General features: G+C 43.3%; 1 protein-coding gene across 4 annotated transcripts in view; it reads left to right on the top strand.

The window, feature by feature from the left end:
• The window catches only part of LOC130283871 (uncharacterized), a 417,906-nt gene extending 405,540 nt beyond the window's left edge, over positions 1–12,366 (top strand). For all 4 annotated transcript variants that reach the window (XM_056533499.1, XM_056533498.1, XM_056533496.1 and 1 more), the window contains 2 exons: positions 6,325–6,466; positions 12,112–12,366. In XM_056533499.1, the coding sequence (XP_056389474.1) occupies positions 6,325–6,466; positions 12,112–12,116 (147 nt within the window). In that variant the 3' untranslated portion in view covers positions 12,117–12,366. The remainder of the gene's footprint in view (positions 1–6,324; positions 6,467–12,111) is intronic.
• Positions 12,367–18,197: the final 5,831 nt, after the last annotated feature.

Genomic DNA, 18,197 nt, shown 5'->3' with positions numbered 1-18,197 from the left:
AGAATTCTACAAGCTATTTAAAGGAGCAATGTTGTAGCTTTAGAAGCTTCTAAAAGACTAGTTAAAATCATGTGAGGTAATTGGAGGTGTACCTATGGCAGGATTTTGAGGCCTACTTTCAGGGTATACTAGACTGCTGATATCACAGGAAAAGATGCCAAGGCATCAGAAAAATAATTGTGGACCTCCACTAGTCTGGTGCATCTTTTTGAGCAATCTCTAAATTCTAGAACATCCCACGTTCATCTGTTTAAAAAATAATATGCAAGTTTACACACCAGAGGACCAGGCAGCCATCACACTATTCAGGAAGAGGAAATATTCGGCCTCCTTGAGATGGATGGACTTTGGTGCGAAACATACAAATCAACAGCAAACATTTTTGTGAGGATGCAGGAGGAAACAGATATAATGGTATCTAGATTAAAAGTAAAACAAGTCCTTCAGTATATTGACATGACCAGCAAGACACTCAGCAAGCAAAAAGCCACTGGTCCAAAATTGCTATAAGAAAGCCAGGTGGCAGTTTGCAACTGTGCATAAGATCTTATTACTGATTACTAAAATGTGGAAACATTTGGCTATAATGCCTATGGTTATGTATGAAGGAAAAAGGGGGAGGCTTGTTAGCCAAAGAACACCATCCCCACCATGAACCATAGAGATGGCAGAATGATGATGTTGCAGTGCTTTACTGCAGAAGAGACTGGTACACTTCACAAAATAGATGGAATTATGAGGAAGGAAAATTATATGCAACATCTCAGCTTTGGGATAAACACAACTTCCAAATGGAAACCATAAATGATTAATGATTCTCATGTTGAGGCAAAATGGCTTAAAGGGTCACTCTCATTAAAACTAATTTTTGCTATTGCACTCCTTATGGTAAATGAAAAATATTTCTAATATACTTTGTTTAAAAAAAATGAAGTTTTCTATGTTTTATTTGTGTTTAAAAAAGCTCAAGAGCACATTTTCCCCCAACTCATACACAGACTTTGGACCAAAGTCCAAACACAGGAAGTGCTGCCTGGAGTGCTGAGGGGGGGGGGGGGGGGGAGTGTCCAGCCTCATCCAATCATAGCTCCTCTCACACATAACTGCCATATGCTGTTGGTTGGACCCCCCCTCAGCACTCCAGGCGGAACTTCCTGTATTTGGACTTTGGTCCAAAGTCTGTGTATGAGTTGGGGGAAAATGTGCTCTTGAGCTTTTTTAAGCACAAATAAAACATAGAAAACTTCATTTTTTTTAAACAAAGTATATTAGAAATATTTTTCATTTACCATAAGGAGTGCAATAGCAAAAATTAGTTTTAATGAGAGTGCCCATTTAAGGTAACAAAGTGAAAGTAATAGGGTAGGGACCACAAAAACCTAACCTCAACACCATATAAATGTCATGTGCAGTAGTTAAGAAGCCAAATCTCACTCACAGTTATACCAGTTCTGTCAGGGGAAATGGGCCCAAACTGCACAACATATTGAGGGACATTTATCAATGTTTGCTTATGTATTCTTTTTTTTAGTAATTTTTTCCTTACTTTTTTTTTGCTTATGTGCGACGTATTTATCAACTGGTTTCAGCCTGTTGATAATTTTCTTTCATGTAAGCAATTTTTCCTTTTTTACTTTGGTAGTAGCTTTTTCTGCTCCATGTTTGAGCTGGAGTAAATTTAGTCAATTTTTAACGCTGTTGCGACTTTTTTTTGTGCAGTTGCGACTGTCGCAGTTAATAAATACCTGACTACCCGTAGTCCATTTTAAAATTATTACTACATAGTAAATTTTAGGAAAACTTGCTTTTCTCGCTTTCCAGTCAAAATGTTGCACGAAAAATCGAGTAGTCGCAGTTGCGACAATTTTGCGACAATTATAGTAAAGAAAACCTGACTAAACCCGTTGATAAATGTCCATAATTGTGAGAATCTTGTGGCAGGCCTAAAAGTTTGACCCAAGTTAGACGATCTAAGGGCAATGCAACCAAATACTAAACACGTGTATTAGGGATGAGCAAATCGAATCTGATGAATCTGAATTTGTTAGAAATTTCAGGAAAAATTCGATTTGCAACGAATGTGAATATCGCTGCGATTCTATCATGCAAATCGCTTTATTAAAGGGGTACTCCACCCCTATCCAAAGGATAGGGATAAGATGTCTGATTGCGGGGGTCCCGCCGCTGGGGACCCTCGCATTCTACCATGCGGCACCCACCTGTAATGGCTTCCGGAACCACTGGAGGCCCTCAGGCTAATACCATCCCGACCACGAGGACGGAAGATCATGACGTCACAACTCCGCCCCCGTGTGACATCACACCCGCCCCTTCAATGCAAGTCTATGGGAGGGGGCGTAACAGCTTCATAATGATGAAGCCCAATGCAATTAGGAGCCGGGTGCAGAAGGGGCTTCATCATCATCAGGAGAAGACGGTTGCAGGTTGCCTGGGAGGCAGCAGCTGAGCCAGCAAGGCGGTAGCATGGTTGGCAGTCAGCATGGTGGCAGAAGTTGAAATTCTGGAGCCAAACATCCCAGGGGAGACCACCTGCTTCGCGGCAGCCTACCTTACCGGGAGGTAGTGGAACAGGGGTTCCTGGAGATGGCGGCAGTAGCAGTCAATTAGTGAGGACTGTTGGTGGGAAAATCAGCTACTCGGCGGTGTGGCAGTTTTTCATCAAGCATCCGGAAGAGGTTTACATAGCCACATGCAATATGTGTCAGCAGAAGGTGAAGCGTGGCCAGGGTCCCAATGTTGGCACCACGGCCCCGCATCAACATATGCTGCGCCACCAATAAAACGGCCTGGGAGAACGGTGCCTCCGATGTGGTGGTCCAGCCTGCTGCATCACCCAGTGGCACGCTGCTCTATGTTTCAGTCAGCCAAGTCTCCACCACCTCAGCCAAAGGGAGCTGTGTGTCATACCCTCCTTCTGTCACTCCAGATGCTCCTGCTCCCCTTTCTTTGAGTCAGTCATTCTGCCAGCAATCCATCGACAAAGCCAAGTCCAAGAGACAACAGTATGCGCCCACTCATCCAATGGCTCAGAAGCTGAATGTACTCCTGTCCAAGTTGCTTGTACTCCAGGAACGGAAGTCCGTGACGTCAGGACTCGCCCCCGTGTGATGTCACGCCCGTCCCCTCAGTGCAAGTCAATGGGAGGGGGCGTGACAGCCATCACGCCCCCTCCCATAGACTTGCATTGAGGGGACGGGTGTGACGTCACACGGGGGCGGAGTCCTGACGTCACTGACTTCCGTTCCCGGAGTCGCGACTCAGACCCTCCAGCGCTTCCAGTGAAAAAACAGGTGGGTGCCGCATACAATAATGCGGGGGTCAGACATCTTATCCCCTATCCTTTGGATAGGGGATAAGATGTCTAGGGTGGGAGTACCCCTTTAAGGCGCTGCTCCCCAGTTACAAACATTCCTTTGCATTCCTTTTTTCACCCACCTTTGTCACCAGGTACTGGTATTGCCACCCACCACACCATTCTGTCACCGGGTCACTTTCAAAACTCCTGATTCTGCTGCTGTCACCTCCAGGCTGTGTCATTCAGCCACTACCTCAACATACGATGGTAATTCATTGCAAATGAACCATCGTTAGTTGAAACCATCATATGTTGAGTGATCCGTGCAATGAAAAGTATAGGAAGTTATACTCACTATACTGTCTACTCATGCTTCCGCCACCTCCAGGCTGCGTCATTCAGCCACTATGTGGTCTACTCATGCTGCCGCCAACTCCAGGCTGTGTCATTTAGCCACTATATGTTCTCCTCATGCTGCGGCCACCTCCACACTGTGTTATTCAGCTACTATATGTTCTCCTCATGCTGCCGCCAGCTCCACGCTGTGTCATTCAGCCACTATATGGTCTCCTAATGCTGCCGCAAACTCCAGGCTGTCATTCAGCCACTAAATGGTCTCCTCTTGCTGCCGACAACTCTAGGCTGTGTCATTCAGCCACTTTATGGTCCCCTCATGCTGCTTGGACATTACCTAAACATTTTTATTGTAGCACTAGCTACCATAAATCTTCAATTTAAGTGTGAAAATTCATCTTTTAATCTTAAGGATTGTGAGGCCCTATGGTCTCCTCATGCTGTTGGGACGTCACCAAAACATTTTTATGGTAGCCCTAGCTACCATAAATCTTCAATTAAAAATTTTTTTATCTTAGGGATTGTGAGGCTCTATGGTCTTCTCATGCTTTCGCCAACTCCAGGCTGTGTCCTTCAGCCACTATATGGTCTCAGCATGCTGCTGGGACATTACCCAAACATTTTCATGGTAGAACTAGCTACCATAAATCTTCAATTTAAATTAGAAAATTCATCTTTTTATCTTAGGGATTGTGAGGCCCTATGGTCTCTTCTTGCTGCCGCCAACTCCAGGCTATGTCATTCAGCCACTATATGGTCTCCTCATGCTGCCGCCAATTCCAGGCTGTGTCATTCTGCCAGATTATGGTCTACTTATGCTGCTGCCACCTCTAGGCTCTGTCATTGTGCCGCAATGTGACATGTGACTCCTTGTTGGATTTGGTCTTTTATAACCACACATTTTATAGTTTAATCTTAAATTTAAATTCCAATTCCAAAAAATCGATAGAGCGATAACAATTAACCAAAACTGATTAAATGAAACATTCTCACTTTCACAGTCAGGGGGGCCCTGAGAGGCGGGGGCCAGAACAGGTGGTATCTTGCCTTGCGGAGGTCCGCCAGCTCGCTTTTAAGATACAAGTACAAGCTTTTTCACTGCAGACACTTCTAGCTTTATGCACCCACTTATCCAATGGCACAGAAACTGAATGTGCTCCTGTCCAAGTTGCTGGTACTGCAGTCCTTCCCTTTTCAAGTGGACACTCGGAGTATGGGGGTGCGCTGAGAGGCAGGGGCTGGAACAGGTGGTAGCTCGCCTCACGGTGGACCGCCAGCTCGATGCTTACCAGAATGGGTATGCCTGTAATCTGCATGTGTTTCTGAATAACAGTGTTATTTCACTAACACAGCACACTCCCTATGCATGTTAGGACAAGGCAAAGTGTCCCATACCCCTTTGAGCCTCTCTGTAGGCTAGAAATAGCTGTTTCTAATAGCGATTCACCGCAAATAAATTCAGACCGAACCAAATATTTTAGGATAATTCGGCAAATCAAATTCTTCAAAAATTTGTTAATCTCTAACATGTATATAAACTTCGAAGCCACTGGGAATGTAATGAAAGAAAGAAAATAAACGGAAATAAACCATTGTCTTTAAAAGTTCATCTTCTTGAAATATGCAGTAGGGATCATAAGTGACCTAAAAGAGGGAATGTGGACTCATTAAAGGAATTGTGATGAAAGTGTCATATGTCATGGACAGACACTCTTTGAAGTGGCCACCATGTAATACTACAGTTCTCTTGTAGTCGCCTCAGAAAATGTTGGGCTTTATTCTCAGAAGAAATGCCATAATGAGACAACCCCTTTAAAGGGTAGCTCCCACCATCACTTTTTTTCTTTTTTCTGTCCCTGCCTATTACCCATCTATCCCTAACCCACTCCCTGTCTTTAATTTTTTTTTTACATACTAAAAATGCCTTTTTGTCTGGCTGATAGTGTGCTCACTACCAGGCAGACTTCCCCAGCAGGCACCACGTCACTGATGCCTGCTGGGGCCAGCACTTCCGCCCGTAGTTCACCTATACAGGGAGCCTCCAGCTGTTTCCCCACTGCAACTCCCAGCTTGCCCTGACATCTATTGGCTGTCAGGGCATGCTGGGAGTTGTAGTGGGGAAACAACTGGAGGCATACTGTATAGGTGAAGACCGTGATGGCCGCACATCCCGCTCCCGCCGCGCAGCCCGCAACCCCCCTGGCCCCGCTGTGCCGCTAAACCCACTACCATCCCTCCCCCTGCAAAAGCATAAGCATTGAGAACAGTAATCTTACCAGTCGCCGGGAGCCGGGGCCGGCGTGCGAGGCCAGGGAGTCTGCACGCGTTCTCTTCCTTCAAAGCGCTCGCTCCCGTCTGTCTGATTGACAGGTGGGAGCGAGCACCGCAGTGTGTTAATTCTGACTCGTTGCCAGGCTTCAAAGAGTCGAAATTCATTAGTGAGGGCGACCCCTAGTGGCCGAATTTAAAAGTGATTTTAAACTGTTTTAAAATCACTTTTTGTAATTAAAGTATTTAGAGATATGTTGTAGTACTTAAGTACTACAACATATCAATTTTTTTATTTCATGACAGTGCCCATTTAATGTTTTGTCATCTAATTCCATGCAGACACTATTCAGAAACTTACTGTTCTTTTTAATATTTGTCTTTAGGTTCAGCCTGCTCCATTTTATAGAATGTGTATAGAAGATATTTGTGATTCCAATGAGATTAAGCCTATCTGTAACCTGGCGGCTACATATGTCCATTTATGTAATAGAAACTTTGTTCCTATAGAAATGCCCTCCCAATGTGGTAAGTACATTTAAGAGGTGAGAGACCCTGTATACAACAACTGTTATCCTCATATCTCTCTGGACACAGATTTATGAGAGAGAACACCAATAAGACACTGCCCAAAATATATTATTTCTGCCATAAAGCATTGTAATGATAAATTCCAAGCTACTCTGGAATTAGTTAAGTCCAGAAGAGGCAAAGTCATAGTCCAGACCTTTTAAGGGGTTCTCCACCCCTGGACATCTTAATCCCTATCAAAAGTATAGATGATAAGTTGTCTGATCATGGGGGTCAAGCCACTGGGCACCACCGCAATCTCCCTGCTGCATCCGGCGTTAGTTTAGAGCGTCGGAGGCTCATGACGTCACGGCCTTGCCCCGCTTGTGATGTCACAGCCGTGCCCCCTAAATGCAAGTCTTTGGGAGGGGGCGTGATGGCCGTCACGCCCCCTCCCATAGACTTGCATTGTGGGTGTGTGTCCATGACGTCACAAGCGGGGCGTGACCATGACGTCATGAGTCTCCGCACCGCATCACCAGTCCATGTGGCGCAGAGCGAAGTTCGCTCCCTGCACCGGGTGTCTGGGGTGCCGCAGCCGAGATCGCGGGGTCCCCAGTGACATAGCCCCCTTGATCAGACATCATTTAATCCAACAGAGAATTATAGATAATCAGTAAAGGCAAAAGAACTCTACTGCTACTGTTGTTTCTAGTTTACAAAGTAATGCAGAGACTAGATGCAATTATAGCAAGCATTCAGCTGTAGGTGTGTATAGGTGTGTACAGTATCTAGCCAGCGACTCAAGACTATTTCTATTCACTGCAATCAAACTGTGATTTTGCAAATCGTACAGATTGCTACATATTTTAGGGCCCTATTAGGTAGACCAACTGAAGGCAGGGCCGATCTCGCTGCTTGATCTGTCCAGGTCCAGTGTTCAGCTATTAAATACATCTCTGCTGCACTTCCCCTGTTTATACACGATGATATGCGACCAATGGGCTATAAAAGCAACAAGATATCTCCGATCTCCAGTAAGCACTCTCCAACCTGCACTTGTTGTCTCTACAGAGGCACAGTACATGACAGATAAGGGCTATTGCGCTACTACATAAAGGGTACTCCGGAGTAGGAGAAAAACCTCATAACAAACATATGCAGCTCTGGACAGTTCCTTAAATGGACAGAGGTGTCAGCAGAGAGCACTCTGGTCGTGACAGAAAATAAATCCAAAAAGAAAAGAATTTCCTCTGTAGTATACAGCCGTTAATAAGTACTGGATGGATTAAACATTTTTAATAGAAGTAATTTACAAATCTGTTTAACTTTCTGGCACCAGTTGATTTAAGGGAGTTCCCCTTTAATGTGTTTTATCTGTCCAGATCTTGTTGTACAGCACCCTACTCATTGTGACAACCTTGTCCTTGATATATGGCTAACATTTTAAGACAGAGGATGCTGTAATCCTTGTCTTGTTGGTGCTCCATTCCTGACATCAAGGCCATTCACGATGCTATAAAAACATAATGGCCTTCCCACAGTTTGTTTTTCCTCTAAGCTGCGCAGCATTTACTGAAAGTAATAGATTGAGATACATATCAGTGCCAGCTGCCGTAGTGATGGAGCGGGCACTTCATTGTGCTGTGGTAATGTGTCTGCCCTCAGTGCAGCCCATTACTAATGTGCACCGCTGGCTTTCTGGTTAGATGATAATAAAATGAGATCCTATTTACTGTCATCTCTAATCTGTATCTCCACATTGTTAGAAGATGAATCGTTCAGGGATCAGTTTGTTTTCTGGATTGTTAAGAACGGTTTGATAAATGAGGAAGCCAAAGAGATTCATACATTAAAGTTTCTACAAAGGATTTAGCTGTGAATCTGCTGCAAAAGCCACAGTGAATTTGTGGTAAAATCTGGATGTGTTACATACATATCAGAGTTTTGCCACACTTTTCACCATGTGCATTGGAAAAGATAAAATCCCCTTTGTGGGAATCTGTCGGCTCTATATCATGCTCAGAGCTGCAGACACGAGCTGATAAGGAGATAAAACCATTTATACCCATCTCTAAGCTTATGACTATTTGCAAAAGTCTTTTTTTTCCCCTCAGGAAGCATAGAGGCTGGAATGCAGCATGCATTCCTACTCCCTCCTCCATCCCTCCCAGCATGATTAAAGGGGTACTCCGGTGGAAAACTTGATGCCAGAAAGTTAGAGGCTAGGATTCCACTTGGGTTTTTTTCCAGTGTTTTTTTTCACTGAAAAAAAATAAACGCCAGAAAAAATGCCAGTGCACTTTCCTGCATCTGACGTTTTTTCTGGCATTTTTTGCATTTGAGTTGAAATTGCCTTTTTGGCCCCTTTGGCTTTTATTTCAAAATGTGATGGGTACCAAAAAAAAAAAAAACAATAATGGATGCAGTAGGGATGGGAAAAAATGTATTTAAGGAAATTTTTTTTTATAATGAACTTTTAATAAATTTTTAATAAAGCATGTATGTGTGTTTCACTTTTTTTTTTTTTTTTAAATATTTTTTAGGTAGTACTACTACTACCAGCATGGCACAGACTGTACCTGTACTAATAGACATATCGCCCCGGGTGTCAATCCTGACACCCGATGCGATCATCCATAATATAGCAGAGATGTGGAGCAGCTCCATACAGCGCTTGCATCTCTGCTCTGTACTCCGGCCAGTGATATGAATAAAAATTCATCACCCATTCATATTTTCCACCCAGAGTGGGGATTGGCCGGATGGTGGCAGCCAATCACCGCTCTCTGAGGGAAATATGAATGAGTGAGTGGCCGGAGGATAGTGCAGAGATGCGGAGCACAGCAGAAAGCCGCTCCACATCTCTGCAATAGAAAGGGCGATTGCAGCAGATGTCAGGAGAGACACTTGCTGTGATCTTTACTTAAAGGGGTATTCCGGGCAAAAACCAACTGACTGGAGATGGGACATCACGCCACGCCCCCTCCATTCATGTCTATGGGAGGGGGCATGACGGCCATCACGCCCCCCTCCCATAGACATGAATGGAGGGGGTGTGGCGTGACGTCCCCAGTCCCGGAAACCCAGAGGTTTCCGAAACTGGAGACGCAGCCCACATAGAATGCGGGTGCTGCAGGCAGATCGCGGGGGGGGGGGGGGGGTCTCAGCAGCGGGCCCCCCACGATCGGAATACCCCTTTAACTGCATGTACTACTACTCCCATCATGGAGCACAATACATTTTATTGTTGGCTATATTTTTAGTGCCCTGCCCGCACACATAAATTGATCCCTGTTTAAAAATTAATAAAAAATGTTGTTATAAAAAAAATTAGTTTTGTTAAATGCAATTTTTTCCATCACTATTGTATCTTTTTTATTATTATTTTTAAATGGTACTGGAAGGATTAAGAATTTTTAATAGAAGTAATTTACAAAGCTGTTTAACTTTATGGCACCAGTTGATTTAAAAAAAAAAAAAAAAAAAAGTTTTCTACCAGAGTACCCCTTTAATGTTCAGAATTTGGATTCTAGTACTGATTATTGACTGAATTGGCCAATATGGCCCGTTTAATAAGGTCAGCTATCATCTTACAAATGGGCAATTAGTCAACTGATCGCACGATTTTAACCTGTTAAAAAACTATTGCTTGTTGGCTGCACATCTCCCCTATAATAAGAGCGGTGTGGCGGACAATAATGGAAGAGGGCCATATGAATGGTCCAACAATGTGGGCCTCCCTGCACAGTGGTTGAGCCTTGTAATAGACTAGGCTCATTTAAGTCGCACGTCAGCAAGTGTAACAGGCCCTCTGCCATTATGCTACAGCTGCCTCTATTTGTCATAAAGACAACCTGAAACAATGACAGGTATAATTAAGGCTTTATCTGCAAAAGGCCCAACCCGAAGACTGAGTTCACACTGTGTACTCCAGTAAAAACTCCAGTAAAATAGGTATATTAAGCGGCATTGTTTAATCTAATAATGCTTTCTATTAAAGTTTATGGAAAAGCAAACAATTTCCAAGCCTTAGTCCTCACTATAGTGGAGCCTGGGATGAATTCCTTTCATTTTGACAAACTTTAAAAGGGGTACTCCGCTGCTCAGCGTTTGAAACAAACTGTTCCGAATGCTGAAGCTGGCGCCAGGAGCTCGTGATGTCATAGCCCCGCTCCCTCAGGACATCACGCCCCGTCCCCTCAATGCAAGTCTATGGGAGGGGGCGTGACGGCAATCACGCCCCCTTCCATAGACTTGCATTGAGGGGACGAGGCATGATGTCCAGAGGGAGCGGGGCTATGGCATCACGAGCTCCCGGCGCCGGCTTCAGTGTTCGGAACAGTTTGTTCCAAACGCTGAGCAGCGGAGTACCCCTTTAATATCTTCTGCTTGGCTCCCCATAATTTCTATGTACACATTGTCCTATTATAACTTATAATAGGTTGTATAGTCACGTAAATGTATTAACAGGCTATAATAACAGCACAGCAACAGACAAGGCTCAATTCACACTGTGTTTGTTTACATTTAATGTATACATTTTATACACTTGAAAAGGAAGTAAATATATATGTTAATAGATGTTAAAAACAGATTATTCTGTATATAGCAGAATTCCTTTCCCGTTGACTTACAACAATAAAAAAATAAAAAAGAAATAAACAGATTGAAATGTATACCGTATTTTTCGCCGTATAAGACGCACTTTTTCTTCCCCAAAACTGGGGGGAAAAAGTCGGTGCGTCTTATACGGCGAATACACCCCTATCGCGGCGGTCCCTGCGGCCATCAACAGCCGGGACCCGCGGCTAATACAGGACATCACCGATCGCGGTGATGCCCTGTTTTAACCCTTCAGACGCGGCGATCAAAGCTGACCGCCGTGTCTGAAGGGAAAGTGACACTAACCCGGCTGTTCAGTCAGGCTGTTCGGGACCGCCGCGGTGAAATCGCGGCGGTCCCGAACAGCCCGACTGAATAGCCGGGTTAGTGCTTACAGGACACCGGGAGGGACCTTACCTGCCTCCTCGGTGTCTTCTCCGTTCAGGGATCCCCTGTATGGCCGGCGCTCTCCTTCCTCGTCATCACGTCGTCGCGTACGTGCGTCGGCGTGCGTAACGGCGTGATGACGGCGACGGAGAGAGAGGATACCCGGCCGGCAGCAGAGATGTTCTGGAGTGACGGGGACACGGCGACAGCGATGGAGCGACATCCAGGGCAGCGGTGACGGGTCCGGAGCGGCGGGGACATGTGAGTGTTACCTCCTATGCAGTGGTCTTCTATCTGCGGACCTCCAGACGTTGCAAAACTACAACTCCCAGCATGCCCGGACAGCCAACGGCTGTCCGGGCATGCTGGGAGTTGTAGTTTTGCAACATCTGGAGGTCCGCAGGTTGAAGACCACTATTGGGTTCAAAATCTTAATTTTTTTAGATTTTGCCCCTAAAAATTGGGTGCGTCTTATACGCCGGTGCGTCCTATAGGACGAAAAATATGGTACATTTTTTTGCCATGTACAATAGTGTAGTTAAGTAAGTTTTTTTTATACAGCAAAGCTAAAAGGTGCTGTAATAGAAATAGTAAGGCAGAAACAAAAAGGCAGTGTGAACCCAGCCTAAGAATGTTAATTGTCATGTTTTAATTAACTTTTTTCCTTGCAGTGTGAAGCGTGCCACATCCACAGGAGCAGTGGTGACCGACACATCTAAGATGTATAGTATCTGAGGAGTAATAGCACACAAATATGTGACCATTGTAAAATCTTGTATTCACCTAAGCTGATAAAAACTAGTTCCGAACTAACTAGATCCAAAACAGGGTATTAAAAACTGAATGTATGGAGCAGTTTACATGTCTGCCCATGTTCTGCTGTAAGTAACGTGAATTTATTTTTAATAAAGAGGATTCTTGTTTCATATTCAGACTGTGTTTTCTTTATTTTGACTTTTTTTTTAGGATTTTTTTTCATTAGGGAGTATTCACACCACTTTTTTTTGCTATACAGTTTCCGTATCAGGTTTTTGCTGAAAAATGGATTCCTCAAAAGCGGACTAAACTGTATCAAAACATGTGCACAAATTTTCGGTTAAAAACCGTATACGGTTTGAAAAATGATGCACCCGGTTGCATCTGTTTTTTTAAGAAAAAAAGTATACGTTTTTAAAGGGTACCTCTCATCAAAAAAACTTTTGATATATTATAGATTAATGTATGCAGAATAACTTTACAATTGCATGTTATTAAAAAATATGCTTCTTTCTATTTAATTTTCCACTTTGAAGAAATGACCACTAGGGGTCTCCCTACCAGTCCTGGCAGCAAGCATTTCAGACTCATGCTGGAGTCCTAAACACTACGAGCTGCCAGTCTGCTTTGTTCACAAAGGAGAACACTCAGAGCTGCCAGCCTGCGTTGTTCACAGCCTGTTTGGCTGTGAACAAAGCAGGCTGGCAGCTCTGAGTGTTTAGGACTCCAGCATGAGTCAGAAATGCTTGCTGACAGGACTGATCGGGAAAAATACAATAGAAAGAAGCTTATTTTTCATTAACATGCTATTGGAAAGTTATTCAACATTCATTAATCTAAAATATATCAAAAGTTTATTTGATGAGAGGTACCCTTTAACTTTTCACTCCATTATGAATAAAGTTTTACTTGTTTGATTGCAATTCCAAGAAAAAAACTGTGCAAAGTCAAAAACTGAATAGTGCAAACCCGATGGAACCGTATGCACATACGGTTCTGTACGGTTCCCATTGCATTGCGAAACCATTAAAATTACATTAGTAGGGGATCACAATGGCTGGCACTTACTGATCAAACACTTACACCTATCCAGTGGCTATAAAGTAAATTGTGATCATTGAAAAACCCACAGATTAAGACTATATTTACACACAAATTATTTGCAGTTTGCAGTAAAAAAACATGTAAAAAAAAAAAGCTGCAAAAAAATTGTCCAATAAAGGGATTAAAGACTTTGTGGTTATATTTTAACAGTTTTTTAAGATGAATGCTTATTTTCTGTAGACAGTCGGCCCGTGTGAAATGGCCCTAACAAAAATTGAAGAAACCTCGTCCTTAATTCTAAGAATTACACAAAAGCATTCAGACATCTCCGAATTTTCATTCATACAGGGAAAATAACCTTTACACAATTGTAGAAACTGCATTGTTTTTGGGGTGCCTCACTAATTGATTGAGGACAGCTAGATCTTTATAGGGGTTTATTACAAGGTATACAGTGGTCCCTCAAGTTACAATATTAATTGGTTGCAGGACGACCATTGTATGTTGAAACCATTGTATGTTGAGACCAGAACTCTATGGAAACCTGGTAATTGGTTCTAAAGGCACCAAAATATCATCCAAAAATAGGAAAAAGAATTAAAGAAAAATAAGTAGATAACTAATATAGATAAAGCAAATCCTTACATATAAAAGTAAGAAAGATCTCCTGGGAGCTGTAATCACTGTCTATGCCAGTGTTTCCCAAGCAGGGAACTTCCAGCTGTTGCCAAACAACAACTCCCAGCATGCCCGGGCAGCCAACGGCTGTCCGGGCAAGCTGGGAGTTGTAGTTTGGCAACAGCTGGGGGCACCCTGCTTGGGAAGCACTGGTCTATGTAGAGGACAGGATCTTCTTCAGGGTCCTGTACAGTACACGCAATGTCCTAAAAAAGTAACATGGAGCCGCCCTTACCTGGTGTCCAAAGAAGCAGCTAACCCTGGCACAGGTAAAGTGAACAGAACATGTAATACCTCCCTGTACTGTAGGGGGCACTACCAGACACCAATCAGTGCAGTCATCAGTCAGTAATACAAAAGGGATTTTACCAGTGAATGCCCATTCTGATTGGTCTGTTCTTCCAGCCATTGACACGTTGTACAGATCTGGACTGTCTGTAGCATTGTATGTTGAGTCTGGTTTCAAGTTACAATGGTCCAGAAAAGACCATTGTATGTTGAAACTATTGTATGTTGAGGCCATTGTAAGTTGAGGGATCACTGTACATATTCATTTAATACAAAGGGGGATCCTAACTAATTAAGGGATAGGGGTGAAAGGAAGAGGGGAAGGTGATAGGAAGGGGGCAGGAAGTGCTCTCCCTATCTCATCATCCTATAAAGTAACATATATATAGCAGTCATCCACACACATAACCCATACATTGCCCATCCCAAGATATCTCGATGGCCAATCAGAACAGTTAGGCTGGGTTCACACCATGTTTTGTTAAATACGGTTCCCGTATACGGCTGGGAAGAGGGGGGCGGGGCTTAATTGCGGCTCCCGCACTCAGCCGTTTTCAGGAACCGTATTTAATGTATGAGCCGACCGGAGTGAACCGCAGCCTCCGGTTGGCTTCGTTTTTGGCCGTATGCGGTTTCCCGACCGTAGGCAAAAACGCGGTCGACCACGTTTTTGCCTGCGGTCGGGAAACCGCATACGGCCGAAAACGAAGCCGACCGGAGGTTGCTGTTGACTCCGGTCGGCTCATAGACATGCATTTAATACGGTTCCCCAATACGGCTGAGTGCGGGCGCTGCGATTAAGCCCCGCCCCCCTCTTCCCAGCCATATACAGGAACCGTATTTAACAAAACGTGGTGTGAACCCAGCCTTACAGTTTATTTGCATTGCTATCAGTTCTTGTCCTTTTGATGTCTTCTTGAGTGGGGGATCCTCTTTGTTGTCCCATATTGTGTTGACAGATGTCCATCCAAGTTTCCTCGAGAACCGCACCTTGGTGGGCTGACAGGATGATTCGCAGTCCATTGTGTCCAACTCCGCAGGGGCTGGTTTTATGGCTTATACTATTGGAGGTAATAGAAACTGTAGCTCATCTCCATTCTTATCACTCAGGTGTAAGGCTTATTGTATGGCGTTGAACAGGATAAAAGCAAATGATTGTCTAATCAGCCCTACACCATTCCATCCATGACATTCCACTGTTCCACATTCCATTGTTATTTCATTATATTTGAGTCCATAATAAAAACACATCAAATTTATATTAGTGTGGCCAATGTTGGCTTCCAACACAATGCAGAATATATTTATTATATCCTTGAACAAAAACATCATTTAGATGATAGATGCCCTTTAACTTCATATTCTCATTTATGAAAATGCTCTTAAAATAATGATTCCATAGGAAACAAATCTCTTAAAGTGATGGATTAAAAAGGTTGTTAAAAGGAAATTCAACAAAATATTTGCTATAAATTATTTCCAAACCCATAAAATGTTGTCTGCCCCTGATCCAGTAAAAGTGAAATATTTGTCTCAATAGCTAAATCAAACCCCATAAGGAGTTGAGGGAGTTATAATGATGACAGATTATTCCACTGAAGACACAAGTAACAGTAAACTGGGTGCCATTCTGGAGATCGCTGGGGGGTGCCAGAGGTCGTACCCCGGCAATCAGACACATCCTGTGTCAGGGGATAAATAATCATATGTCAGATAAACTGTTTAACACCTTAAAGGGGTACTCCGGTACCACAGTCTTATGGTTATCTAGCGTACTTGTAGTGAGTTTAACACTTTTGTAATTCACATGTTATACATTTGTCCACAGCATATATGTTTTTTACTGACCTCTTTTCTGTGACGAAAGTTCAGCAATTTTTCTGGTTGCTTTTGACTGTCGTCCACACTCACAGCCATGTTTGTTCACTGTTGTGGACAAGACGTCAGAGCTGCAGGTGTTGCTGTTTTTTTTCTCCTTCAATGGTTTTACCCCCTGTAATGAATATTCATTGAATTGTTGCGGGAGGATGGATGTCTCCTCTCGCTGTCAGCCAGAGGTAAAATCAGAGGAAATCAGAGGTAAAATCTTTGATACATGTCCCCCATTATCTATAGAAACAAGTCCAATGCTATACAGCAAGCTAGAAGTAGTCAAAGGAGGTAGTACTAAGTGTAAGAGAGAAAAGGGTAATTGTAAAAATCAGGATTCTGTTATTGAAAAACCATAACGGATGTTTGACTGTGTCACCCAACAACCATAGAAAACAGGACAAAGGCAGTAACTATAGTAAAAAGATAAATATACATCTGGGAAAAAATAGGCTTAGACTATATATTGATCTTTGCTTACAAAAGAGACTAAGATAAGGAAGGCTAAAAGACCAAAATAATGGAAGGTACCAGAACAGACCACCTTATGGGCTCACCCAGGAGTCTTTCATCCCTATCTCCTTTGTTATATTCATTGGGGGAGATTAATCAAAATCTGCCCAGAGGAGAAGTTGCTGAGCTGCCCATAGTGACCAATCAGATCACTTCTTTCATTTTTTTGAAAAGGCCTCAGAAAAATAAAAGAAGCAATCTGATTGGTTGCTATGGGCAACTCAGCAACTTTAAATACATCTCCCCCCTTAGTCCTTACGATCAGTCATTACCATATGCCCACATATTGCTATGTAATATAGGCCAATGTAAAATCAGTGAGCTTTAATCAGCTTTATACCCAATGGTCCTCTTTTACTAAAGTCTAACTGACTATTTTTCTCAGCTAAATTTTAGTCGCAACGTCTATTTATGCGACCAAATTTTAGTCGCACGACCGACACTTTAGAAAACACTTGGAGTGATTTTTTTCACTCTGAAATGGGCGTGTTTTATGCAAAATGGGCGTTTTACCGACAAAAACCAAAAATACACGGAGTACTTTCAAAATCACCCGAGAAAAAGTTTGAGCTTGCCTCACGCAATAACCGACAGCCAAGAGGCCGAGTGAAATTCCAAAAAATTGAGTGATTTCTAACAAGGGACTGTTTGCCATTGTGTTTTTTGTGAAAGTAACTTGGTTTATAACCTGAAAACATTTTGTACAGTTCAACACTTTTATGAATAAAATATTGAATGCTTTTGTGATAGTTAATGTTTATATATTTTTTTCTTTTTAATACATTTGCAATACAGTAACCCCCCCGACCTACGATGGCCCCGACATATGATAAAATCGACATACGATGGCCTCTCAGAGGCCATCGCATGTCGATGTCAGCTTCGACATACGATGCTTTTATATGTCGGGGCCATCGCATTAACTGCTAGCCGACAGCGCAAAATGCTTAAGCTGCTGCCGAATAGCAGTTTAAGCATCCCTGGCAGGTTCGCTTACCTATCCCCGCTGCTCCGGGTCCACGTCGCGATCCTCCGGTGTCTTGCGCATCTTCTCCAGGGTCCGGGCCTCGCTTTCCGTCGTCGTTATTACGTGCCGGCGCAGCAGCGTAATAACGTCACCAGAAAGCGAGGCCCGGACCCTGCAGATGATGCGGAAGAAGCCGGAGGATCGCGAAGAAGACACCGGAGCAGCGGGACAGCATCGGGAGCCCCTGGGACAGCATCGGGAGCGGTGAGGACCTGGTCCGGAGCTGCGGGGGCAGGTGAGTACAGCTTCCTATACTTTACATTGCACGGATCCCTCAACATACGATGGATTTGACAAACGATGGGTCGTTTGGAACGAATTACCATCGTATGTTGAGAGACCACTGTATTAGGTTTAAATCAATTTAACACCCAAGCTGATAAACAAGGATAATTGTTGTAATGTTTGAAAAATTATAACACATGAATAGTTTTGATTCATGGACATTTAAATAAACAAGTCTAAACCATTTTAACTCTCACAACTAATTTATTTAGCTCGGAGTTTGTGTGACACAATTGACAAGTGCGACACAAAAAAAGTGTGACAGAAAAATAACCGACCTGTGCGACAGAATAGTAA

The sequence above is a fragment of the Hyla sarda genome, chromosome 8 (assembly GCF_029499605.1).
Source record: "Hyla sarda isolate aHylSar1 chromosome 8, aHylSar1.hap1, whole genome shotgun sequence".
Classification (NCBI taxonomy): Eukaryota; Metazoa; Chordata; class Amphibia; order Anura; family Hylidae; genus Hyla; species Hyla sarda.
This window is presented reverse-complemented; position numbering and strand designations above follow the sequence as displayed.